At 39.8% G+C, this 26,864-nt stretch overlaps 1 protein-coding gene and 1 pseudogene across 1 annotated transcript; one reads left to right on the top strand and one right to left on the bottom strand.

Annotated features, from left to right (window-relative positions):
* Positions 1–258: 258 nt before the first annotated feature.
* Positions 259–26,398, top strand: Mdh2 (malate dehydrogenase 2). Its single transcript, XM_067756526.1, has 4 exons — positions 259–493; positions 756–963; positions 25,168–25,364; positions 25,430–26,398. The coding sequence occupies exons 1-4, from the start codon at positions 428–430 to the stop codon at positions 25,967–25,969; spliced, it is 1,011 nt and encodes a 336-aa protein (XP_067612627.1). The 5' UTR covers positions 259–427; the 3' UTR covers positions 25,970–26,398.
* On the bottom strand, positions 20,855–22,232 carry LOC137233477 (uncharacterized; annotated as a pseudogene).
* Positions 26,399–26,864: the final 466 nt, after the last annotated feature.

Below are 26,864 nucleotides of genomic sequence, written 5' to 3'. Positions count from 1 at the left end.
CAAATAAAGTTAATATACTCTGTGTGCAAAGCACGCTGAGTATAAAAAAAAACAAATTCATGTCATACTGTTCTGAAATGCCGCCAACTTTAAGTAACCATTAGTATTTGACAGAAGGCATGATTATAGACGTCAAAAGTTAAGCATATACACCAACACAACTACACATTTGTATATTAATGTGGCCGTCGGCATGCTGCCTTCACTAACGTTATCACTAGAAGAACAAAAATACATTGTTGTTCTTGTCATTGGGGATCTAATGACTTCGCTGCTTACAATGTTGCAAAATAATATTCCACCCTACGAGTATTTGTACGGAAGAAACACGAACGTGTAGAAGGCAGAATTCGGCAGCCATCATAGCAGGAAGAGGTTTTTGTTCAGCTAATAAAAGCACTAAATTAAACAAAATCACATAGCAAAAATGTTGAAGCAAGTATCCAAAAAGTTGGCTATCCAATCCGTGAGGGGTTTTGCCACCACCAAGCAGGTATGTCTTTATTGTGAAATAGTGTATTTAAGAGATATATGTATATTATACTTTACCTTAGTGCTAATCACCATTTGTTGTTTACGTAATCATAAACTTAGCATGTGCATACGAATATTTGTTTGAGAAATTTTATCAAATTAAATTGCAAATATTTAATAATAGGTATAATGCATAATAATGACATTGTTTTAAGGCTCATTAACTTTGTACAGTGTTTAATTTGGGAATATGTTGACAATTTCTGAATTTTTGTTTGCAGAACAACTTCAAGGTCACCGTATGTGGCGCCTCTGGCGGTATTGGCCAACCTCTTTCGCTGCTATTGAAGCAGAATCCGTTGGTTTCTAATTTGGCGCTATATGATATCGTGCACACACCGGGCGTGGCTGCCGATTTGTCGCATATTGACACCAAGAGCACCACTGAAGGTCACATGGGAGCAGATCAATTGGGCAAATCTTTAAAGAGTAAGTACACGTCCGATTTTCAAGACATTTTTTCTTGGTACACATTTACAGTGGCAGACGAACAATAGTTTTTAGTAGAAAAATAGATGGTTGCGATTTAAACAACAATAAAAAGATATACTTCGTTACTTTGAAGTCACCCTGATAGACAGCTCTAGAGCTCACGGAAACTCCAACACATTAACTGAATTTTTGACATCACTAATACTCGCATAAATTTTTCCTTTTATTCCTATGGAAAACCATGGTATGTGTGTGTATGCATACATGTATACAAAATGTTTACATCAGGTTTGTCATGTCGCTTCTAACAACCTGATAGAAACTTTGCTTTACGCTGTGATGTAAATTTCCATCAGCCATTTGATGCCTCAAATGACTGACAGATGTCTAGCAGGGCACTTACGGGAGTTTCCACCAAATCAGACCCCTCTGAGCTAATAAGCAAACTTCATCATGCACTATCCAAAAACGTTGACATGCGTTCAAGGTACTTCGTTAGTAACAGTTTTTTACAATTCTATATAGCTTCTATGACGTAAGTTCCGCTCAAATTTGATAACAAGATATAATATAGTTGCAGATTTTTAATGGTGTTTTTTGTTGTTGTAGCGATAAGCACACGCCCCGAAGTTTCCCAGCGGGTCAGGGGGTTAGAATATACCCGCGGTAGGTATGCCTGTCGTAAGAGGCGACTAAAATACCGGATTGGCCTGAAGGTTTAATGTGGCCATATAAATCGTTCCCGAGATGGTCGGGCCAGCACCTTAACGATGCTGTGTTACCGGAGCGTACCGGATCTGTAAACGGCAAAGGACCATCACATCGATCACTCCCTAAACCTTCGGGGAGCAACCGTATCGCTACAACAACAACAACACGCCCCGAAGGCCTTGGGGAGTGTTATCGATGTTGATGGTCCTTTGTCGGATGCAGATCTGATATGTTCCGGTACCAAGCCCGACCATCTCGGGAACGGGATTCAAGGGGTTGTGTAGCGTAACCTTCTCAAGGGGTTGCCAGCGCAATATCTAGCTTCTCCAACCCAATTGTCAACCCCACCTACCCGCGGCGAATCCTGTTTCATTAAGAGACGGGGCTCTGGCAACCCCAAGCTCCTCATGGAACTAGGTGGTGGGGAGGGAGGGATGGCCTTGAAGGTTTAAAGTGGTCATATAAATCGATCCCGAGTTGGTCGGGCTAGTACCTTAATGGTGCTTTGTTACCGCTACAACAACAACAACAACTGAAAAGTATCGGATATATCTCCGGCAAAAGATCATCAACACTTCCCAAAGCCTTCGGGGAGTGTCTTTATCGTTAATACAACAACAACAACCTTCTCGGGAACGATTTGTTATGATAAACTCACAGTAAAAATCTTAACTTTAAAAGAAATAGTATCGTGACCGTTACTGGAAAAGGGGAAACAGTTCAATAACATGAGAAATAGAATTTTTGCATACGCGTCAAACAACAACTAAATATTACAAGACCAAAACTTCATTAAGAAGGGCTAAACTTTAATTTTGTTATTATTATTATTATAATCATATTAGCGGCCGCTATGGTGTGGTGGTAGCGTGCTCCACCTACCACCCCGAAGAGCCTAGGTTCACGCCCCGGGCAAAGCAACATCAAAATTTTAGAAACAAGTTTTTTCAATTAAAACAAAGTTTTTCTAAGCGGGGTCGCCCTTCGGCAGTGATTTGGCAAGCACTCTGAGTGTGTTTCTGCCATGAAAAACTTCTCGCTGAAAACTTATCAGTCTTGCAGATGCCGTTCGGAGTCGGCGTAAAACAGGTAGGTCCCGTCCCGCCAATTTGTAAGAAAAATTAAAAGGAGCACGAAGCAAATTGGAAGAGAAGCTCGGCCTAACATCTCTTTGGAGGTTATCGCGCCTGACATTTATATTTATTTTTTTTTTTTAAGCATAGTTTACAAATAAATTTATAACCTATTTTTGGTTAAGGTAGCTGGTAACTGAGACCATGTGGTCCCCTGTAACTAAACATAGTGATATGTAAGCTAAATGTATTTTGTCTAAACTTAAAGAGTAGTTATTTTACGGTGCTGAGTTAAGTAGTGTGGTATACGTTATGGGGTTTCAAGGCGTTATTGACAGTGTTTGTTATTTCCGTTTTACTGCAGTCTAGAGCAACGGACAAATTTGCAACATGTGTTCGGGAGTCAATACAGTGAAGCATGTGTTGAACTGGCCTGTCCATAAGGACCTCACATAGACTGAATGAGTCCGTAGTGTTACCAGAAGTTAGTTTTAACGACCAAACTAAAAAACCCTATCAAAAACCAGGACCTATGTTATAAAATTACTCCGTCCTCTTGTCATATACTAGAAGCTTCCTAGGACTTAAGCCACTTACTGCTTCTAGATCTGAGAGGTGTATCGCTCCTAATAGCTGGATTTTTAGCCTGGCAAGCGCAGGGCACGAGCACAGAACGTGCTAAAAATTAAAGGGGGTACATACATGTCGACCATTTTGAACATCCACGTCAATGGCACTACGCTACCGACTGTCTTACACACCAAAATCTTGGGTAAGCATGTAGCCACAATTGTACCAAAAATCCAGACTCGCAATAAAATCCGAAAATCTCTTGCTGGTAGTACGTGGGGTAAAGATAAGGAAACTTACAAAGCAATTGAGCATCCTATTGCATGCTCGAAATGGTCGCCAAGCCTAAAGACTACTCACTGGATGAAGTTACAGGCCTGCCAAAATAACGCCTTCAGAACCGCCACGGGTTGCCTTCTTATGTCCCCTGAACACCACCTACATAATGTGGCGAGAATACTCCCCATTAGGGAGAGAAATGAAATGCTAACCAAACAGTTCCTGTTGAATACCCAGAAACCTGGGCATCCCAACAGACATCTGATTGATAAGCCTACACCGCCCAGGGGCTTAAGGAGTAATCTCCGTAAGCATTATGAGGAAATATGGCACCTGAAACACATCCGTATGAAGCTAAAAACACAAGCAGGTCAGTGAACTCCACAAACAGGCTTCGGACCTCTATGCCGGTAATTGCCCGGTGAATCCTGCACTCTAAGAACAATACCCAAAACTAGCAGAAGAGGAACGCACTCTCCCGAGGGAAACGCGAGCCACTCTAGCTCAACTTCGATCTGGATACTGTAACAGGTTAAACTCTTACCTATCCAGAATCAACTCCGACATACAAAACATATGTCCTGCTTGTAATGTGTCCCCACATGACACCAACCATCTCTTTGACAGTAATGTGTAACGCCTCTGACAGCCCGCTCATTATGGTCCACCCCTATTGAAACAGCAAGTTTCCTTGGACTCCCGTTAGAGGATATTGATGACAATTTGTGATCGGTCGCACCTATTAGATGGGGCGAAACACTGCTACAACAACAACAACACCAGAACGAGCCCGATCGTTTCCTCCTCCTACCCGCACTTCCTACATTTGCTTTCACTGACCAAACCTAATTTAAAGGCATGTGACGCCAGAAGGCAGTGTCCAGTCAGAATACCCGTCATCAGTCTACAGTCCTCTCTTTTTAATGATAGAAGCAACTTTGTTAGTCTAAGGTTGTACGACCTACGCATAATCTTCGACACTTTACAGCCCCGCTATTAAACCCACGCCTTTCCCGCTAGGTCGATCATGTGCACCTCTTGCATTCGCTTAATCTCGCCCAGTATAATTGGGACGTCTACGGAGGAAGCTTCAACGGATGCGCCCTTTTTAGCTAGTTCATCTACTTTTTAATTCCTATCTATTCCCATATGCCCTGGAACCCAATATAGATGTATGCTTCTTCCTGTCCCGAGACTGCTTACACGAACCGGGGAAAGCAACGAACATGTCGAACATTACATCGGGTTAATATTTATTTATAACTTTTTATAAGTGTCGCGAACGTAACATCGAGTACATTTTATTTGAGAGTGAAGACACTATAAGTAAATCCAGGTCTGAATCTTAATTTATGTGGCCCGATACCAATAGTTGGTAGGCCAAAGAGATTAGTCTGTCAAGAGATTTAACTGCCGAGATATCAAACCGAGTCACAAATATGTATTAAGTGGCATTGGAAAATATTGGCCGCTTGGCCCCTGAACTTGTCACTTCGTGCCCTTTCAGCCTTTTGTCCGTTCGTTAGACATGTGTTGGTGCTCAACTCGCTATTCAAAGTGAGCTTGCGTTATTCCCCCAGCGGGTTAGGTGGTTAGAATATATCCGCGGTAGGTATGCCTGTCGTAAGAGGCGACTAAAATACCGGATTCGAGGGGTTTGTGTAGCGCAGCCCTTTCAGGTTGCCAGCGCAATACATAACTTCTCCAAACCCAATTGTCAACCTCACCTATCCGTGGCAAATCCTGTTTCATTAACAGCCGAGGCTCTGGCGACCCCGAACCCCTCATGGATCTAGCGGGCGGGAGGGCGGGATGGCCTAGAAGGTCGCATGTGGTCATAACAAATTGTTTCCGAGATGGTCAGGCTTGGTACCGGAACGTACCGGATCTGCATCCGGCAAAGGGCCATCAACTCGATAACACTCCCCAAGGCCTTCGGGGAGTGTCCTTATCGCTACAACAACAGCAACAACAACAGCTCGCGTTATTCATCAATGAAACAGCTATATATGTCGCTGGAAGATATGCTTTACAAAGTACCTCTTGAAAATATATACCCTCTTAATCCTCACACATTCGCGGCCTATGGAAAGCCGTAGTAAGAAGCATCAAGGCATATTTCAACAAGGTAGCAGACTGCCAAAAGTTTACGTTTAAAGAATTTACAGCTCTCTTCGTTCGAATAGAAAAAAATACGTGGCGAATTACCTCTGGAGAGATTTAGACCGAGGTTATCTGCAATGCAGATGAGTTTTCACTGAGAACTTTCCATGGCAGAAATACACTCGGAGTGTTTGCTAAATCACTACAAAGGGGCGTAAGCAGAGTACTTTACCCCCACACAACGGCGGTCGCCGTCGAATATAAGCAGTGCTTAATTCTCACCGTCTCTCCTATGTCATAGGATCCAAGTGAATTATGAGCCCTGACCCCTGCACACTTCCATCGAGGAGCTCCCTTAACCTCGTTTGCCAGAACCGAATGCCGAAAACGTATTCCCGAAAAGAAAATGGCATAGGTTGAAGGTTCTGCATCACCAATCCAGTTCATGATGGAAGAATAAATATCTCAAAGAATAACACAAGAGATATAAATGGGAACATCGCCAACAGAATGTTCTCGAAGGGGATATGGACGTTATAAAAGATGACCTAGATGGTCGGGCTAGTACCTCGATGATGCTTGTTACCGAAACATACTCTATCTATATCCGACAAAGGCCCATCAATATCGATAGCACTCCCAAAAACTTTCGAGGAGTGCCTTTATTGTTAAAACAACAACAATCTTCACCCCCTAAAGGAATTGTCTTGCGTCGTTGGTGCCAACTTTATGATAATGAACAATTTTGCTACACTGGGATGTGACAAAAATGTGATGTCTGTTTTTTGAGCTCATACCCTCTCAATGCAAAGTTGCGCCGATTTCCCGCCAAACATAATGGTACCTGCATTCATTTCACATGTATATCATGTATTGATAAGTCACATTAGTACAATGAGATCTATGATCTCTTACAAAAAATCTATGAAACTTACAATTCAAAGCAATACATTTACATCATGGCGGAACGATACAAGGTGGCAGCATGGTGACATACCTACAAACATAAATAAAAAAATCCATGTACATTGTTTTTGTAAATTCGATGGGCAAATGTCAAAATCGTACTGCGCCGGAAGTTGATGTATCAAATCAAATAAAAAAAGTGTATAATCAGCTGACCCATGTTGCCGCCTTGTATCGTTCCGCCATGATATACATACGAACGTTTCAGACGTTGTCGTATTTTACCTCGCTTTCAAGCAATTTGAATTATACGTAGGTGAAAAACGCTTAAACCGGGATGTCGCTCATGGAGTTATATATTGTGTTCGCTAGCTGGCATGCTGATCCGCTTGTAATCTCCACAGCTACATACATATATTGATTGATAAGCTGTCTCCTCAAATAAAGATGAATTGGTCATTGTAAATATTGTATAAACGAAGAAGCCAATATTTGTACATTTTCAAAATGGCTACTAGACGTCTCGAAAGCCTTTGTTTAAGTTAGTCCAAACATGGGTATTTTTAAAGTTAGCGGAAGTCTGCATACCCACGAAAGGGAGAATTTGAAGCCAACCTGCCGTATTTGTAATGGGAACCATATAGTAACAAATTGTATGAAGTTCAACGCAATGACGCTTTCAGAGAGGTGGGACCAGGTGAAGCAAGGCATCACAAGCTCCTGCATAATTTTGCACCCAAATCTATAGTTGTTACCGCTCATTTCAATCACTTAAGTAGAAATAAAACATATTTTAAAATAGTTCCGGTTGCCCTATATTGTAATTGTATTGTTTTGCTAACGTTGGAATCGCTAAACTTTTGAATAAATAACTCCAATATTCAATAATGCAAAATGGTCTTTATTAGACTACTTTGAGTGTACTTCACAATAACTCTTACTTCACAACTAATTGCGTGTTTAAATCAAACTGCTTCCTGATTGCGCTGCGCTGCTTTTATACTCTCCGTTGCTTCATTCGCATATTTCTACTAAAGTCTAGACGTTTCGCTTTCTAGAACTGCTGTATCTCCTGCTTGGTAATTGAGCTACATATATGTATACCTATTTGTAGTTTATAATGTTTCTGCATATGCGTGTGTATGGGTGAGTAACACTTCGGCTGATGACTACATCTGTGTGTGAGTTATCTCTTCCTTGCCTCTTCCTTCCTGCCTTGCATGTATGTGGGTAAATGATGATTGATTTGATGTACACAAGAGTGGCAGCTTGCTTTATTGCTGTTGTGCCTTTATTTAATAACCTTAGTGATGTGAGTATCACTTAGTGATACTAATATTCGTCACAATATAACATCAATCGAAAGGTTAATACTTTTGCCTTTCTAGACGATGGATCTAACGTTACTCTCCTGCAGAGAAATTTATACGAAAAATTAGATCTTAAAGGGGAACCGAAAAATGTGTGCCTGAAATGGACATCAGATACCACACGCAATGAAGATGGTTCTAAATTAGTAAACCTGCAAATTTCACAGTGACATCCGAATGCGAAGAGGTATGATATTTTAAACGCCCACACTGTCAAAAACTTAGCACTTCCAGTAAAAAGTGTCACAACGGAAGATTCGTCATGCTATTTCCATTTGAGGCATATACCTTTGGAGTTTTACGAATTTTGCCGCGGTCCCTTGATATTGCATTACAATTTTATTAGCGTGTGTAAAATTAAGAAAATTAAGTCGTATCATGTGTAAGATTTTTTTACGAAGATTTTTGTACTCAGTTGAGCAGAGCTCACAGAGTATATTAACTTTGATTGGATAACGGTTGGTTGTACAGGTATAAAGGAATCGAGATAGATATAGACTTCCATATATCAAAATCATCAGGATCGAAAAAGTTTGATTGAGCCATGTCCGTCCGTCCGTCCGTCCGTTAATACGATAACTTGAGTAAATTTTAAGGTATCTAAATGAAATTTGGTATGTAGGTTCCTGAGCACTCATCTCAGATCGCGATTTAAAATGAACGATATCGGACCATAACCACGCCCACTTTTTCGATATCGAAAATTTGGAAAAACCGAAAAAGTGCGATAATTCATTACCAAAGACTGATAAAGCGATGAAACTTGGTAGGTGAGTTGAACTTATGACTCAGAATAGAAAATGAGTAAAATTTTTGGCAATGGGCGTGGCACCGCCCACTTTTAAAAGAAGGTAATTTAAATGTTTTGCAAGCTGTAATTTGGCAGTCGTTGAAGATATCATGATGAAATTTGGCAGGAACGTTACTCTTATTACTATATGTATGCCTAATAAAAATTAGCAAAATCCGAGAACGACCACGCCCACTTAAAAAAAAAAAATTTTTAAAGTCAAATTTTAATGAAAAATGTAATATCCTTACAGTATATAAGTAAATTATGTCAACATTCAACTCCAGTAATGATATGGTGCAACAAAATACTACAATAAAAGAAAATTTCAAAACGGGCGTGGCTCCGCTCTTTTTAATTTAATTTGTCTAGGATACTTTTAATGCCATAAGTCGAACAAAAATTTACCAATCTTTGTGAAATTTGGTAAGGGCTTAGATTCTAGGACGATAACTCTTTTCTGTGAAAAAGGGCGAAATCGGTTGAAGCCACGCCCAGTTTTTATACACAGTCGACCGTCTGTCCTTCCGCTCGGCCTTTAACACGATAACTTGAGCAAAAATCGATATATCTTTACTAAACTTAGTTCACATACTTATCTCAACTCACTTTATCTTGGTATAAAAAATGGCCGAAAGCGGACTATGACCACGCCTACTTTTTCGATATCGAAAATTACGAAAAATGAAAAAAATGCCATAATTCTATACCAAATACGAAAAAATGGATGAAACATGGTATTTGGATTGGTTTATTGACTCCAAATATAACTTTAGAAAAAACTTTGTAAAATGGGTGTGACACCTACCATATTAAGTAAAAGAAAAAGAAAAAGCGCTGCAGGGCGAAATAAAAAACCCTTGAAATCTTGGCAGGAATACTGTTCGTGGTATTACACATATAACTAAATTAGCGGTATCCAGCAGATGATGTTCTGGGTCACCCTGGTCCACATTTTAGTCGATATCTGGAAAACGCCTTCACATATACAACTAGCACCACTCTCTTTTAAAACCCTCATTAATACCTTTAATTTGATACCCATATCGTACAAACACATTATAGAGTCACCCCTGGTCCACCTTTATGGCGATATCTCGAAAAGGCGTCCACCTATAGAACTAAGCCCCCCGACCTTTTAAAATACTCATTAACACCTTTCATTTCATACCAATATCGTACAAACATATTCTAGAGTCACCCCTGGTCCACCTTTATGGCGATATCTCGAAAAGGCGACCACCTATAGAACTAAGCCCCACGCCCTTTTAAAATACTCATTAACACCTTTCATTTCATACCAATATCGTACAAACATATTCAAGAGTCACCCCTGGTCCACCTTTATGGCGATATCTCGAAAAGGCGACCACCTATAGAACTAAGGCCCACTCCCTTTTAAAAAGACTCTCATTTGATACCCACATCATACAAACAAAGTCTAGAGTCACCCCTGGTCCACCTTTATGGCGATATCTCGAAAAGGCGTCCACCTATAGAACTAAGCCCCCCGACCTTTTAAAATACTCATTAACACCTTTCATTTCATACCAATATCGTACAAACATATTCTAGAGTCACCCCTGGTCCACCTTTATGGCGATATCTCGAAAAGGCGTCCACCTATAGAACTAAGCCCCCCGACCTTTTAAAATACTCATTAACACCTTTCATTTCATACCCATATCGTACACACACATTCTAGAGCCACCCCTTGTCCACCTTTATGGCGATATCTCGAAAAGGCGTCCACCTATAGAACTAAGCCCCACGCCCTTTTAAAATACTCATTAACACCTTTCATTTCATACCAATATCGTACAAACATATTCAAGAGTCACCCCTGGTCCACCTTTATGGCGATATCTCGAAAAGGCGACCACATATAGAACTAAGGCCCACTCCCTTTTAAAAAGACTCTCATTTGATACCCACATCATACAAACAAAGTCTAGAGTCACCCCTGGTCCACCTTTATGGTGATATCTCAAAAAGGCGTCCACCTATAGAACTAAGGCCCACTCCCTTTTAAAATACTCATTAACACCTTTCGTTTGATACCCATATTGTACAAACGCATTCTAGAGTCACCCCTGGTCCACCTTTATGGCGATATCTCGAAAAAGCGTCCACCTAAAAATAAAATACTCATTAACCCCTTTCGTTTGATACCCATATTGTACAAACGCATTCTAGAGTCACCCCTGGTCCACCTTTATGGCGATATCTCGAAAAGGCGTCCACCTATAGAACTAAGGTCCACTCCCTTTTAAAATACCATTAACCCCTTTCGTTTGATACCCATATCGTACAAACAAATTGTAGGGTCACCCCTGGTCCACCTTTATGGCGATATCTCGAAACGGCGTCCACCTATGGAACTAAGAATCACTCCCTTTTAAAATACTCATTAACACCTTTCATTTGATACCCATATCGTACAAACAAATTCTAGAGTTAACCCTGATCCACCTTTATGGCGATATCTCGAAAAGGCGTCCACCTATAAAACTAAGCCCACGCCTTTTAAAATTCTCATTAACATCTTTCATTTGATACCCATATCGTACAAACAAAGTCTAGAGTCACCCCTGGTCCACCTTTATGGCGATATCTCGAAAAGGCGTCCACCTAAAAATAAAATACTCATTAACCCCTTTCGTTTGATACCCATATTGTACAAACGCATTCTAGAGTCACCCCTGGTCCACCTTTATGGCGATATCTCGAAAACGCGTCCACCTATAGAACTAAGGCCCACTCCCTTTTAAAATACCATTAACCCCTTTCGTACCCCTTTCGTTTGATACCCATATCGTACAAACAAATTGTAGGGTCACCCCTGGTCCACCTTTATGGCGATATCTCGAAACGGCGTCCACCTATGGAACTAAGAATCACTCGCTTTTAAAATACTCATTAACACATTTCATTTGATACCCATATCGTACAAACAAATTCTAGAGTCAGCCCTGGTCCACCTTTATGACGATATACCTAAATGGGGTCCACCTATAGAACTACGGCCCACTCCCTCATAAAATACTCTTTAATACCTTTCATTTGATACACATGTCATACAAACACATTCCAATGTTACCTTCGGTTCATTTTCCTACATGGTTATTTTCCATTATGTTTTCACCATAGCTCTCAACTGAGTATGTAATGTTCGGTTACACCCGAACTTAACCTTCCTTACATGTTTTAATTTCGAAAAGGTGGCAACCCTAAATGGCAGCCCTAGTCAAAAATGTCCCTATTGTAATGCGGAGTGAAATACCTTTCGTTTGATATCCATATCGGCATATCTCATGCAATGATTTTTTATATTTCGAATAGGTGACAACCCTAAATGGCAACCCTACTCAAAAATGTCCCTATTGTAATGCGGAGTGCAATACCTTTCGTTTGATACCCATATCGGCATATCTCATGGAATTTTTTTAATTCCGAATAAGTGGCAACCCTGAATGGCAACCCTACTCAAAAATGTCCCTATTGTAATGCGGAGTGAAATACCTTTCGTTTGATACCATATCGGCATATCTCATGCAATTTTTTTTTAATTCCGAATAGATGGCAACCTTGTGAAACATTATGAATGGCAACACATAGGTAGAAAGTCTTATGCGGCAGTTACCCACGAACGTACGTAGAAAAAACGTGTCAGCTGACACGACCTATCTTATGAGTGTGCAATGTAAACGAAAACTCACCGACGTGCAACGCCCGTACGTACGTAGCCCGGAACGTAGAAATCAAAACAATTTTGATTTTTTCCGTAAGAACGTGTCAGCTGATCGCTCTCTCACTAGACAGAGTTGCCTAGTAAACTTTTGTGCGCTAATTTTTTACCTTTTGCAATTTTATGCAAAAACGCCTAATTAAAGTTTGAAAAATTGTGGAAATAATTCGAAATAATTATGTAAAAGTGCTGATTATAAATATGTAATCTATTTATACTTATTTAATATGTATTCCGGCCTTTTACAATATCAAAAATTAAATTGGAAAAAGTTGATGTTTCCATAAGCATACATGCAAACTGGTCAATGGCAACAGTGCTTATCTGTAAACAATACACACACAAATATGTTATGTACATGTACACAGACGCACACATTGATTCCTACGGGCTTGAGAGTTCGGTCAAACGTGCTTCGTACGACAAACGTCCTTACGTACGGCACACGTCGGTGGGTAACTGCCGCATTAGAAGATGATACATTATCTCTGTGTCAAATTTTCATTTAAATCGGTTGAGCCGTTCCCGAGATCGTTCGGCTATACAAATATACAAGAGTTTCTCATTTAAAGTTATAAGATAAGATTTATGCAATTGTTTGAAGACTAAGGAAGGATTTCCATATGAGCCGTTTGCATCTAAAACTCGACTTGGTTGGGTAATTCATGGAGGAAGTGAAACCACAAACAACACCTTGGGTTTCCATAAAATCGAAAAATGCGATTGTGAATGCGAGTTAAAAAGGTTACATGAAATTGCATGAAAACTCGAAACTATAGGCAAAACAGTCGATGTCAAGTCACCCGAAGATGAACGTGCAAATAAAATTTAGAATCAACGACAAGGAGAATAGGAAATCGTTTTGAGACAGGTTTATTATTACGAGATAATATACCTGCAGTTCCCAACAGTTATCCTGCGGCTTTGAAACGCTTAACTTGTCTAGAGAGAAAGTCTGGTCCGGAGCATATACCCATTATAAATCAGCAAATACTTTCTTTGGTGGATAAAGGATATGCGCGAAAACTTTCTCCAGATGAGGTTTTTGAAAATAGTGGAATTATATGGTATCAGCCTATATTCACAGAAAGTTCGACTTGTTTGTCTTGCAGCTGCTAAAGTTCGTGGAACTTCTCTGAATTCCATGCTGCTTAAGGGTCCAGACTTGATGACTCCGCTCTTATCTGTACTTTTCTGTTTTCGAACTTTTAAATTCGTCATAAGTGTTGACATAAAAGAAATTTGGCAACAACAAAAGTATCGAGTGACGCCTCTTAACAAATATATACTCTGCACCAACATCAACACAATATGTTAAAAACAAAAACGCATTCGAGTTTGCAGGGATTCGGTTATCAAAGGAAGTTAGCTTCATCCATAAAGTTGGCGGTTTCTTCATACGAAATTGGAAATCCAACTCTAGAGCTGTCTTAAAAAGTCTTGGAGATATATAGAAGAAGAAACTCCTGTACCCATTAAGGATCCGTCATCTGAAATCGGAAACGAAAAAATTCTGGGTATGTGGTGGTCTACTGAGAGCGATGTATTCACTTATTGCTTAAAATTGTATCGAGTGGATGAGGATATTCTCAATGGGCATAAAAAACCGACAAAGACAAATGTCTTACGTACTCTGATGTGTTTATTTGATCCTCTAGGTTTCCTCTCACACTACGTTATTTATCATAAGATTATATTACAAGAAGTATGGAGAACAACTGAAGGTTGGTTAAATGAAATTAGCGAAGAAGTGTTTAAGAAGTGACTTATGTGGTTGAAGCTACTACCCGATATAGAAAATGTTAAGATTCCAAGATGGTACTTAACAAAATCAGACTCAGATATTCAGCTTGTAGATGCCATTGAATTTGCGTATGCCGCTGTTGGATTTTTTCGTATAAACTCTTCCTCTGGACTGAATGTATGCCTTGTGTTTGCTAAAGCAAAGGTGTCTCCAAAACAACCAGTTTCCATCCCTAGTCTAGAGTTCATGGACGTAGTACTAGGAGTTCGAATAGGTGATATGATTTGTAAGCAGCAAAATCTACAGGTAAACAGCAGAACTTTTTGGTCAGGCTGCAATACCTTCCTTTCTTGGCTACGATCAAATCCTCCAAACTTCAAACAATTTGTAATGTACCGTATTGGTGAAATCCCCGAAGGAAGTAAGCTTAACGTTGCAGATGATGCTACAAAATGGAAGTAACCTTTCCAGTTTGATTTGAAAAGTAGGTGGTTTGCAAGACCAGATTTCTTGTGGCACGAACAGTATGGAAACCAATGAGGAATTAAGACCACATATAGCATTTCTTCACGTTATGGAAAATTTCGACGATAATTGTCTGAACTTGAAAATTTTTCAAGCGCCTTTTACGAGTTACTGCTACTATTTTCATGTTTGGTCTTAAGCTAAAGAAGAGGATAGACCTAAAGATGAACAAGGATAACGACACGCCAAATAAAAGTTTAATATTGGCATGGCAGAAAATTACATATATCGAAAAATACAATTAAGTAATTTTAAGGATGAAATTGCTACTCTGATGCAAAAGCGCAATATTTAAAGAGCTAGTCCTATTTTCAAATGTTCGCCATATTTAGATGAAAATAATATACTCCGCATAAAAGGTAGAATCGATTTAGCGCTGACTATACCCGAAAACTCGAAACGACCTATAATTTTGCAAAAAAACAATTATGGAACGACTCTTATAATTCGCCATTTTCATGAAGAGCTGTGTCATTTGCACCATGACACCTGCTTAAATGAAATCCAACAAAAATTCTACATACCTCGTTTACGAGTAGAACTTAAAAGAGTGCGTAGGCTTTGTCAGTTTTGCAGGAATACAGCAGCTATGCCAGCGGTTCCAGAAATGGCTACACTACCACGGTCCCGACTATCTGCATTCGCACGGCCATTATCTTATTTTGGTGTCGACTACTTTGGACCGATGCAAGTCAAAGTGGCGCGCCATCAAGAAAAACGATAACCCAGTCTTATTGACTTGTCTCACTGTGAGGGCAATTCACATCGAGATCACAAGAGATATGACAACAAGCACCTGCATAATGGTAATTCAGAAGAGGTATACCAATCGAGATTTATTGCGACAATGGAACAAACCTTCATGGCGCTGAAACTGAATTAAAGAAAGCAGTTCGTGAATTGGGAAAGTTTAATACAATCCGTGAAAAAAGTACTTTACAACATCATACCAAATCATACTTTTAGAAACGATACTTTGTATTCTGCGCTTTTGGAATGTGAGCATATTATAAATTCTAGACCACTGACTTACGTATACTTGAAACACACAGAAGATGAAGTCTTAACTCCAAATGATTTCTTGCTTGGATCTTCCAGCGGTAGTAAATCCTTGGGCAAGTTTTCTGACGATTGCAACTTGCGAAAGAACTGGCGAAAGCTACAATACTTTGCTGATATTTTCTAGAAGCGTTGGATTCAAGAATATTTACCGACTTTAACTCGTCGAACAGATCCGAATTTGCCTCGAATAATTGGCCAAAGGGGATTGTTCAATCTGTAATGCAAGCGGCATGTGGAAATGTAAGATGCGCTACCGTAAAAACAAAATATGGAATCCGGGTAATGTATATATACTGTAACGAATTTTGGGAAATTCCGCTAATTCCAAACCTTCTGCTAACGTTCCAATCGTTAAACTGTTTAATAATTAACTCCAATATTCAATAATGCAAAATGGTCTTTATTAGACTACTTTGGGGTACTTCACAATAACACTTATATACTTCACAACCAATAGCGTGTTTAAATCAAACTGAATACTGACTACTCAGCTAGCTCTGCTTTTATACTCTCCGTTGCTTCATTCGCATATTTCTACTAAAGTCTAGACGTTTCGCCTTCTAGAATCTCTTGCTTGGTTACCAGCGATATACATGTATATTTTGTAGTTTATGCGTTTCTCATAGTCATATGCGTGTGTATGTGTGAGCACTACTTCGGCTGATGACCACAAGTGTGTGCGCGTAATATCTCTTCGTTGCCTAGTATGTACGTGTGTAATGGATTAAATTCATGAGTTTATGTACGAGTGTAAGACTGGTAGCTTGATTTGTTGTTGTTGTGTCTTTATTCACTACAGATTGGTGATACTAAAATTCGCCACAATATGCACATTAGAGTGCCTTTGGAAAAAAAATAAATGGCAATTTTTTAAATGTATACATTCGTCCGGTGAATTTAGAATTATGTAACTATAAGAATCGAGGTGTCGAACATTTTGTAACGAATTTACTTGCAAATCCTCTTATTTGCAACCTTCTGCTAAGTTCGAATCACTAAACTGTTGAATAAATAAATCCAATATTTAATAATGAAAAATGACCTTTATTAAAGTACTTCACAATAAATAACTCTACTATTGCCCGACAGATTGCGTGCTTAATCAAAACTGATTGAAAGCTTAAATGAAACTGAATTATTGCGCCTCCTTGTTGTTGCCTTTTATACTCTCTGATTTCCTCGTTCGCATCTTCTAGGCGCTTCCATTTCCAGAATCTACTAGTTGGCCATCAGCTATCAAATTTCTCAGCTGTAACTACAATTGCACGATTTTATAGCTTCTCTCATTGCATACTTTCGGGAGTATCTCAGATATATGCATGTTGTCGTGCGTTGCTTCTCAGATGCGTACACGTACATATGTGTAGACATAATCATTGATTCGTTTATGTAGATACAAGTGACTGTCTGTTTTATTGTTGTTGTGACTTCATTTACTTAGCATCAGACTAGGGATGTGAGTATCACTTAGTGTCACTCATATTCGTCACACTGCCCTCCACCTAAGTCTGATCGTCCCGATCAGACAAATCTCTCGATCTAAATGCTGCCAGCCTTTCCAAATGGACCACTTTCATTTTGGTTCGTGGTTTGCCAATGGTTTGTATGCGGTACACTACATCGTTGATCCGTTTTACAACTTTGTATGGGCCTTCCCAATTACACTGCAATTTCGGGGACAAACCTTTTTTTCGTTGTGGGTTGTATAACAGCACCAAATCTCCTTCCTGAAACCCTTCCGAATTAATTGCTTTATCGTACCTCGCTTTCATCTTGTCACTCATAATCTTTGCTAGTTGCCTTACCAGATCGTGTATCTCTCTCAGCTCTTCTTCCAAGACACCAGTGGATTTCTTGACATTTCTCTCCGCATCGGCATCTATCCCATACTTCAAATCAGCTGGCAGTCGAAGGTCATTGCCAATAATTACCTTTGCGGGAGTTTGGCCCGTTGTCTCATTTACTGCCGATCGGTAAGCCATCAAGAATAATGATATGTGTATATCCCAGTCCTTATGGTACTTGTCTACTACTTTCCTTAAATGCTCCTCCAATGTTATATTGAAACGTTCCACCATACCATCGGACTGAGGATGCAATGCAGTTGTCCGTGCTTTCCGAATGCCCAACTTCTTGCACATTTCTTGGAACACAGCTGATTCAAAATTCCTGCCTTGGTCAGAATGTAACTCCATTGGTACCTCATACCTTGCAACCCAGTCGTTGGAAACCACTTCTGCTACTGTTTGTGATTCTTGGTTTGGGATTGGGTATACCTCTGGCCATTTACTGAAATAATCCATAACCACCAGTACGTATTTGTTTCCGCGGTTGCTAGTAGGAAATGGACCTGCGACATCCATGGCGATCCTTTCAAATGGTGCACCTGAAATATACTGCTTCATCTGGCCATGACTTCGTGTTTTGGGCCCTTTCGCTCTGTTGCAAACCTCGCAGTTGGCAATCCACTCGGTGACCGACTGACGGCAACCAACCCAATAGAATCTCTGCTTAACTTTCTCGAGCGTCTTCGTGATTCCAAGATGACCTCCACTTGGACCATTATGAAGCTCGCTGAGCACGTCAGGAATCCTCTTTCTGGGAACAACTATCAGTTTCTTCTTGCATTTACCATCCTCACTCTCCCATACTCGATGAAGGCAACCGGATAGCAATTCTAAACTGTTCCACTGTGCCCAATATGACTTCGCAATGGGACTCTCTGCTGACATCTCTTCTCTGTTTGGTCTTTCATTTCGTTCGAGCCCTTGCATAACATGTGAGAGATCTGTATCTTCTAGCTGACACTTTCTTAGTTGTTCCTTGTCCCATTCATCCGTAACGTTATAGTCATTAGCCGGACATCTATAATGTCTTCTTTAGCCTCGGCCTTTGAAGAGTGCTTGCATTCCAAACTACATGGTCTTCGTGACATTGCATCAGCATTTCCATGGGTACTACCTTTTCGATGCTCAATGGAAAAGTCATAGCTTTGTAGTCGCTCGACCCACCGTGCTAATTGTCGCTCCGTATTACGGAACTGCAGAAGCCATTTCAACGCTGCGTGATCTGTCCTGACGCCGAATCGCTGGCCGTAGAGGTATTTGTGAAAATGTTTAATGCAGTCTACCAATGCCAACAGCTCTCTCCGCGTAACACAGTAGTTCCTCTCTGGTTTTCCAATCGAACGGCTGTAATATGCAACTACCTTCTCCTGTCCATCGACCAGTTGTGATAAAACGCCTCCTATAGCATATCCACTCGCATCTGTATCTAGAATAAATGTTGCTCCTGGAATCGGATATGCTAACATTGGGGCAGTGCACAAATGCTCCTTCAATGTTTGGAAAGCCACTTCTTGCTTCTTTTCCAATTAAAAAGCATTATTTTTTCTTGTAAGCTCATGGAGGCTATGGGCTACGCTGGAAAAATTGGTACAAATCGGCGGTAATATGTGCACAGCCCAAGAAAACTTTTCAATTCATGTAGGTTCTGTGGTCTTGGCCAATCCTTTACAGCCTCTATCTTTTCGTTCGCAGTGCAGATGCCCTCTGTCGTTACCTTGTGACCCAAATAATTTACTTCCTTTTTAAACAGCGCACACTTTTTGGGACTTAACTTCAGACCAGCGCCAGCTATTCTCTGGAAAACTTCCTCCAAGTTCTTAAGATGTTCATCAATGTTCTTGCACAATACGATGATGTCGTCCAGGTACACCAAGCATGTTTTCCAATGTAGTCCTTTCAGTACCTGGTTCATGAGTCTCTCAAAAGTAGCTGGTGCATTACAAAGTCCAAAAAGCATCACTGTAAGTTGCCAAAGATCATTACCGACACTGAAGGCTGTTTTCTCTTTATCTTCCTCCTTCACCTCAACTTGCCAGTAGCGGCTTTTCAAGTCCAGCGTGGAAAACCATTTCGTACCAGATAGCGAGTCCAGAGTGTCGTCAATTCTTGGCAATGGGTAGCTATCCTTTCACGTTACGTCATTCAACTTCTGTTAGTCCACGCAAAACCTCATTTTTCCATACTACCGGTGAGCTCCATGGACTAGTTGATGTTTCGATAACACCGCTGTCGCTCATTTCTTGTATGATTTGATTCACAACTTCCCGCTTCGCCAGTGGAACACTACGTGGAGCTTGACGGATCGGCCTCGCATCTCCAGTGTCAATTTGATGTTTCACAACGTTGGTGCGGCCTGGTTTGGAACCATCCTGGTCAAATATGTTCGCGTACTTTAGGAGCAGTTGTTTTGCCTTACTCTGATATGCTTCCTCTAGCCCCTGCGTCCATGCCGTGATGTCATTTGAAAGATCAGTATTACTAGCTGAAACGTGTTCCTGGAGCTGTTCACAGTTAATAACTACTTCAGCCTCTTGGCATCTTCCCAAAATAGCTCCTTTAGTCAGTTTGAGTGGTGACTTGAACTCATTGAGCACTCTTTCCGGAATACGTCCATCTTGTTTTGTCATAGCCAGGGTTTTTCCTACAAGTATGTTCAGTGCTGATTTGTTTGCTGCTTCGACAACCCACAATTTGTTTGTCCCACAATCTCCATCAACCTTTGCCCAGATGACTGCTTCGGATTTTGGCGGTATTTGCTGACTCTCTTCCACCAGCACTCGTTTACTGCTGTAGCCTCTCTCGTAGGCGAAATTAAGTGGTACATCCATGTTCTTATATCGCATCGTCTTGCTTTGCATGTCGATCTTGATGCCCGTGACGTTCCCAATTGCGACTTCACATGATACTTCTCCTAGAACCGTACTGTCTTCTCCAGTGGCTGTACGCAATCTTGCTCCATGCAATGGTCTTATCTTCTTGTTGACTAAATCCGCTCGAATGATGGAATGAGATGCACCCGTATCTACAGTCAGTAAACGTTCCTTTCCATCCACATGTCCTCCGACAGTAAGATTGCTTGACCTTCTTCCAATTTGTGAGATAGAAATTATGGGGCATTCAATTGAGGGAGCCAGCTATCGCCCCTTGCGGCTGACTCGCTTTAGTTTAAAGATTGATTGGTCTTGGAGATCTGCTCATCTCCTTCAGCTCTGCGTTTACGACCACCCACATTGTTGGAACTGTTAGGGTTGGTGTTGCAATAACGCGCAATGTGCCCTGGCTTTCCACACTTAAAGCATTTGACTGCATCGTAATTCTTCTGCTGCATACCCTTCAATGCTTCCAAAATTGTGTCTACCCAGTGTGGCCTTTCCACTTCCACCCGATGGGCTTTTTATGCGGACTTACTCAAAAGCGACGCTGTTTCTTGAGTCAGTGCATGGGATACCGTTTCTGCGAATGTGGGTTTTGGGTTTGCATATGTCGCTCGCTTCGTTTCTACGTCCCGTATGCCATTTATAAAACTCTGGATTTTTACCCTCTCGGTGTACTCCACGGGTGCGTCCCCATTTGCCAAATGTGCCAACCTTTCAACATCCGAGGCAAACTCCTGCAAAGTCTCATTAGCTTTTTGGTAACGGTTTGGCAATTCTATTTGATGTATCTGTTTCCTGTGTCCGCTTCCGTATCGACGTTCTACAGCAGCCATCAATGCGTCATAACTGTTCCGTTCGTACTCTGGAATAGTCTGTAAGATTTCGGCGGCTGCTCCTTTCAATGCTACGAAAAGTGCAGCAACTTTATCTTTCGCATTCCAATTGTTCACTGCTGCGGTCTTCTCAAACTGTAGCTTAAAGACTTGGAAAGGAACAGAACCGTCAAAGGATGGTGTTTTTACCTTTGGATTACTCGCTGAAACTGCAGGGCGATTTAGTTGTAGCTGCTCCATACGACCCTTCAAATCATCGACTTCTGCCTGAAATTGAGCGATTTTTGCATCTTGCGCTTCCAGCTTTGACGTTACCCTTGCTTCTTGTGCTTTTAACTGCGAAGATGTGCGAGTTTCTTGTGCTTTCAACTGCTCAGCCATATATGTCTTCTGTTCTTCTAACTGTGTTTCCATCATTGATGTAATCTGTGTGGACATTTCTGAAATACGCGTTTCTTGTGCTTCAATCTTCGATGTTATGCGTGTCTCCTGCGATTTCAGTTGAGATGCCATATATGTTTTCTGTTCTTCCAGTTGAGTTTCCATCTTGGATGTCACTGTCGACGTTTGTGCAGATATTGCAGCTAATATCACGTTCAAGTCTGTGCTCGTAACTGTCTGCGATGTTACGTTTTTCTCTTCAATTTTTGTTGTTGTCTCGTCGACATCGAGATGAAAGACATACTCTTCCACGTTAATTCCTTCTGCTTCCATTGCCTCTCGTAGTCGTGCCTGAAGTTCGAGTTTAATGCCGGTATTCAATCCACGGCTCTCCAACTCCTTCTTCAGTTGCTGGATCTTCAATTCACTGAACTTTGCCATGTCCTTGTTGTCCTCTGGAATTTCTTCAACAATTCCTCTTCTGACACCAATTGTAACGAATTTACTTGCAAATCCTCTTATTTGCAACCTTCTGCTAAGTTCGAATCACTAAACTGTTGAATAAATCACTCCAATATTTAATAATGAAAAATGACCTTTATTAAAGTACTTCACAATAAATAACTCTACTATTGCCCGACAGATTGCGTGCTTAATCAAAACTGATTGATAGCTTAAATGAAACTGAATTATTGCGCCTCCTTGTTGTTGCCTTTTATACTCTCTGATTTCCTCGTTCGCATCTTCTAGGTGCTTCCATTTCCAGAATCTACTAGTTGGCCATCAGCTATCAAATTTCTCAGCTGTAACTACAATTGCACGATTTTATAGGATCTCTCATTGCATACTTTCGGAAGTATCTCAGATATATGCATGTTGTCGTGCGTTGCTTCTCAGCTGCGTACACGTACATATGTGTAGACATAATGATTGATTCGTTTATGTAGATACAAGTGACTGTCTGCTTTATTCTTGTTGTGACTTCATTTACTTAGCATCAGACTAGGGATGTGAGTAGCACTTAGTGTCACTCATATTCGTCACAATATTTATTCTAATAAAATTGAGGTTATACATGTACTATATACAGTACGAATGAACGTGAAAACTTAAGCTTTAAAGTTCTCAAGATGGCAAAAGAACCTTTTGAGCGCTATCTCAGATCTTACTGGAACAAGATTGAGTTAAGTGATTTTAGTTTAATGCATTAAATAATTTGGATGAGATTGAAATAACGTGACATCAGCCCCAAAATTCCATGTTTCGATAGGCTAAAAGTCTATAAGTACCATATGGTTGCTGTTGTTGTTGTAGCGATAAAGACAATCCCCGAAGGCGCTAGGGAATATCATCGATGTTGATGGTATTTTGACGGATATAGATCCGGTACGTTCTGGTACCAAGTACATTAAGGTACAAGCCCGATCATCTTGGGAGCGATTTAATATGACCACATTGAACTTTCCAGCCGATTCCTCCCCTTGTAAGGAAGGTTAAACGTAATGCGAATGAGCCCCATGTAAACACTTTCAAACGACTCTATTGGAAGTGCACTTTTGGGGCCAGTGAAAATGTATTTTATTGCTTCATTCAAATTTAAGGACTACTATTTTTATATTTTACAGCTGTGAATGTGCGTATGTACTTATGACAAATTTAAATATATTTTTCACAGTAGAATTAGGGCAAATAAAAAAAAAAAACAAGTAAGGAAGGCTAAGTTCGGGTGTAACCGAACATTACATACTCAGCTGGGAGCTTTGTGACAAAATAAGGGAAAATCACCATGTAGGAAAATGAACCTAAGGTAACCCTGGAATGTGTTTGTATGACATGAGATATTGCCATAAAGGTGGACCCGAGGTGACTCTAGAATGTGTTTATACGATATGGGTTTCAAATTAAAGGTATTAATGAGGGTTTTAAAAGGGAGTAGCCCTTAGGTGTATATGTGAAGGCGTTTTCGAGATATCGACTAAAATGTGGACCAGGGTGACCAAGAACATCATCTGTAAGGTACCGCTAATTTATTTATATATGTAATACAACGAACAGTATTTCTGACATGATTCCAAGGGCTTTTGATTTCGCCCTGTAGAACTTTTTCATTTTCTTCTACTTAATATGGTAGGTGTCACACCCATTTTACAAAGTTGTTTCCAAAGTTATATTTTGCGCCAAAAAACCAATCCAATCACCATGTTTCATCCCTTTTTTCATATTTGGTATTGAATTATGGCATTTTTTCCATTTTTCGAAATTTTCGATATCGAAAAAGTGGGCGTGGTCATAGTCGGATTTCGCCCATTTTTTATACCAAGATAAAGTGAGTTCAGATAAGTACGTGAACAGAGTTTAGTAAAGATATATCGACTTTTGCTCAAGTTATCGTGTTAACGGCCGAGCGGAAGGACAGACGGTCGGCTGTGTATAAAAACTGGGCGTTGCTTCAACCGATTTCACCCATTTTCACAGAAAACAGTTATCATCACAGAAGCTATGCCCTTACCAAATTTCACAAGGATTAGTAAATTTTTGTTCGACTTGTGGATTTAAAGTATTCTAGACAAATTAAATGAAAAAGGGCGGCCACGCCCATTTTGAAATTTTCTTTTATTTTTGTATTTTGTTGCACCATATCATTACTGGAGTTGAATGTTGACATATTTTACTTATATACTGTAAAGATATTAAAGTTTTTGTTAAATATTTTTTTTTTAAGTGGGCTTGTTCGTCATCCGATTTTCCTCATTTTTATTTAGCACACATATAGTAACAGGAGTAACGTTCCTGCCAAATTTCATCATGATATCTTCAACGACTGCCAAATGACAGCTTGCAAAACATTTAAATTACCTTTTTTTAAAAGTGGGTGGTGCCACGCCCATTGTCCAAAATTTTACTAATTTTCTATTCTGCATCATAAGGTTAACCTACCTACCAAGTTTCATCGCTTTATTCGCCGTTGGCAATGAATTATCGCCCTTTTTTGGTTTTTCGAAATTTTCGATATCGAAAAAGTGAGCGTGGGTATAGTGCGATTTCGTTCATTTTAAATAGCGATCTGAGATGAGCGCCTAGGAGCTTACATACCAAATTTCATTAACATACCTCAAAATTTACTCAAGGTATCGTGTTTACGCTCGGACGGACGGACGGACATGGTTAAATGAATTTCTTTTTTCGCCCAGATCATTTTGATATATAGAAGTCCATATCTATCTCGATTAGTTTATGCCGTTACGGATTACCATTATGCGAACAAAATTAATATACTCTGTGAGCTCTGCTCAGCTGAGTATAAAATAAGAATAACTAACACATCCTTTACCTTATTTATAACCGTTCTTATCATATTTACATTACCAAAAAAATCTTTTCAGATGCTGACGTTGTTGTGATACCTGCTGGTGTTCCCCGCAAACCCGGCATGACGCGTGATGATTTGTTCAACGTAAATGCTGGTATCATTCGTGATATCGCTAACGAAATTTCCAAAAGCTGCCCAAAAGCCCTAGTAGCCATCATCACAAATCCTGTTAATACCTGTGTTCCAATTGCTGCTGAAATTCTTAAAAAGGTAAGACTTTTTATATCATCAAGTTTTTATTTAATTAAATACATGCTTCTCAACTTCAATAACAGGCTGGCGTCTATGATCCCAAACGTTTGTTTGGCGTCTCCACTTTGGACGTGGTGCGTGCACGGGCATTCATTGGTGCTGCTTTAAATGTTGATCCACAAAATGTTGATATTCCCGTTATTGGTGGACATTCCGGTGTCACAATTTTGCCTATTATCTCACAATGCCAGCCTAAATTCAAAGGTGATCAGGCCACCATTGAAAAATTGACCGTTCGTATTCAGGAGGCGGGTACTGAAGTCGTTAAAGCCAAAGCTGGCGCTGGTTCGGCTACTTTGTCTATGGCGTATGCTGGTGCACGCTTTGCAGGTTCATTGCTGAAGGGTTTGAATGGTGATAAGGGTGTGGTCGAATGCTCATACGTACAATCCGATATTACTGAGGCGGAATTCTTTTCTACCCCATTAATTTTGGGAAAGAATGGTTTAGAAAAAAATTTGGGTCTGCCTAAATTGAATGATTTCGAAAAGAAGTTGTTAGCCGCCGCACTGCCCGAGTTGAAGAAGAACATTCAGAAGGGTGTTGAATTTGCCAATGCCTAAAAGATATAATCTACATAGAAAGTAATTAGTTAATTTAAATACTTACATATTTACATTTTATGCCCTCTCCCCGTGAAATCTAACTAAAGAAATAAGCATATTATTGTTTTTTTTTTTTTTATAGTAAATAGTGCCGATTTTTCTTTGTGTTGAACTATAATACTTTAAACTACGCAATAAACGCTTATAATCAGAAGGGATGTATAAATAAATTAGCTCGATTCCATTAGAGCTATGTATCTAGAGTTGATGTAACAAAGTGAATACGACTTTACTAGATGGATATTAATATATTATTAAGCGAAATATTTGTAAATGGAAATTTCAACAACCAATCATTGTATTCCAAAATTTATGAAAAAATGTAGCCATCACCAAAATCGCAAATACTAGAATATCTTTTGAAATTAAAAAAAATAGAACTAACAAGCATTTGTAAAATTTTTTTCATGTAGTTAGCAGGTGTTTGAAGTGCATTAGTTTTTTCTGACTCAGGACAGAAGATTAAAAGTAACATCAGGCCAAATTCGGCTGAAGCCGAAAACATATTTGGAATTAAAAAAATTATAATTTGCTACATACCATTGTTATGTCTTATTTAATAATCTGATATAATCTGATCAAATCACATTATATGAGGTCATATTAAAGCACACGCTTTGCATCGAATGTGATTAGGTTAGATAATAGCCGTGTTTTTTAACACGCGTATATCCGTTTACGCTTAAACTTTATATTGACTGCTAAGAGACAAACTATAAATACACCTCTGAAATTGCTGCGCATAAATTTTGTCCTACTAAATTTCAATACGCATTATACTCAGATGTAACTGAAATATGTGTCTTTGTTTCACCCTGTACACTAATTCTATGTATTATATGTGTGTCCACAA

The sequence above is a fragment of the Eurosta solidaginis genome, chromosome 1 (genome assembly GCF_040869045.1).
Source record: "Eurosta solidaginis isolate ZX-2024a chromosome 1, ASM4086904v1, whole genome shotgun sequence".
In the NCBI taxonomy this organism is placed as follows: Eukaryota; Metazoa; Arthropoda; class Insecta; order Diptera; family Tephritidae; genus Eurosta; species Eurosta solidaginis.
Note: the sequence above shows the minus strand (reverse complement) of the source record. Positions and strands in the feature narration are given on the sequence as shown.

Excerpts from the sequence above, each read along its gene's own strand:
- Mdh2 (XM_067756526.1), top strand. The coding sequence starts at position 428 with ATGTTGAAGCAAGTATCCAAAAAGTTGGCTATCCAATCCGTGAGGGGT. Across the intron at positions 494-755 it reads GTTTTGCCACCACCAAGCAG|AACAACTTCAAGGTCACCGT; the intron begins GTATGTCTTTAT and ends TTTTGTTTGCAG. Across the intron at positions 25,365-25,429 it reads CTGCTGAAATTCTTAAAAAG|GCTGGCGTCTATGATCCCAA; the intron begins GTAAGACTTTTT and ends CTTCAATAACAG.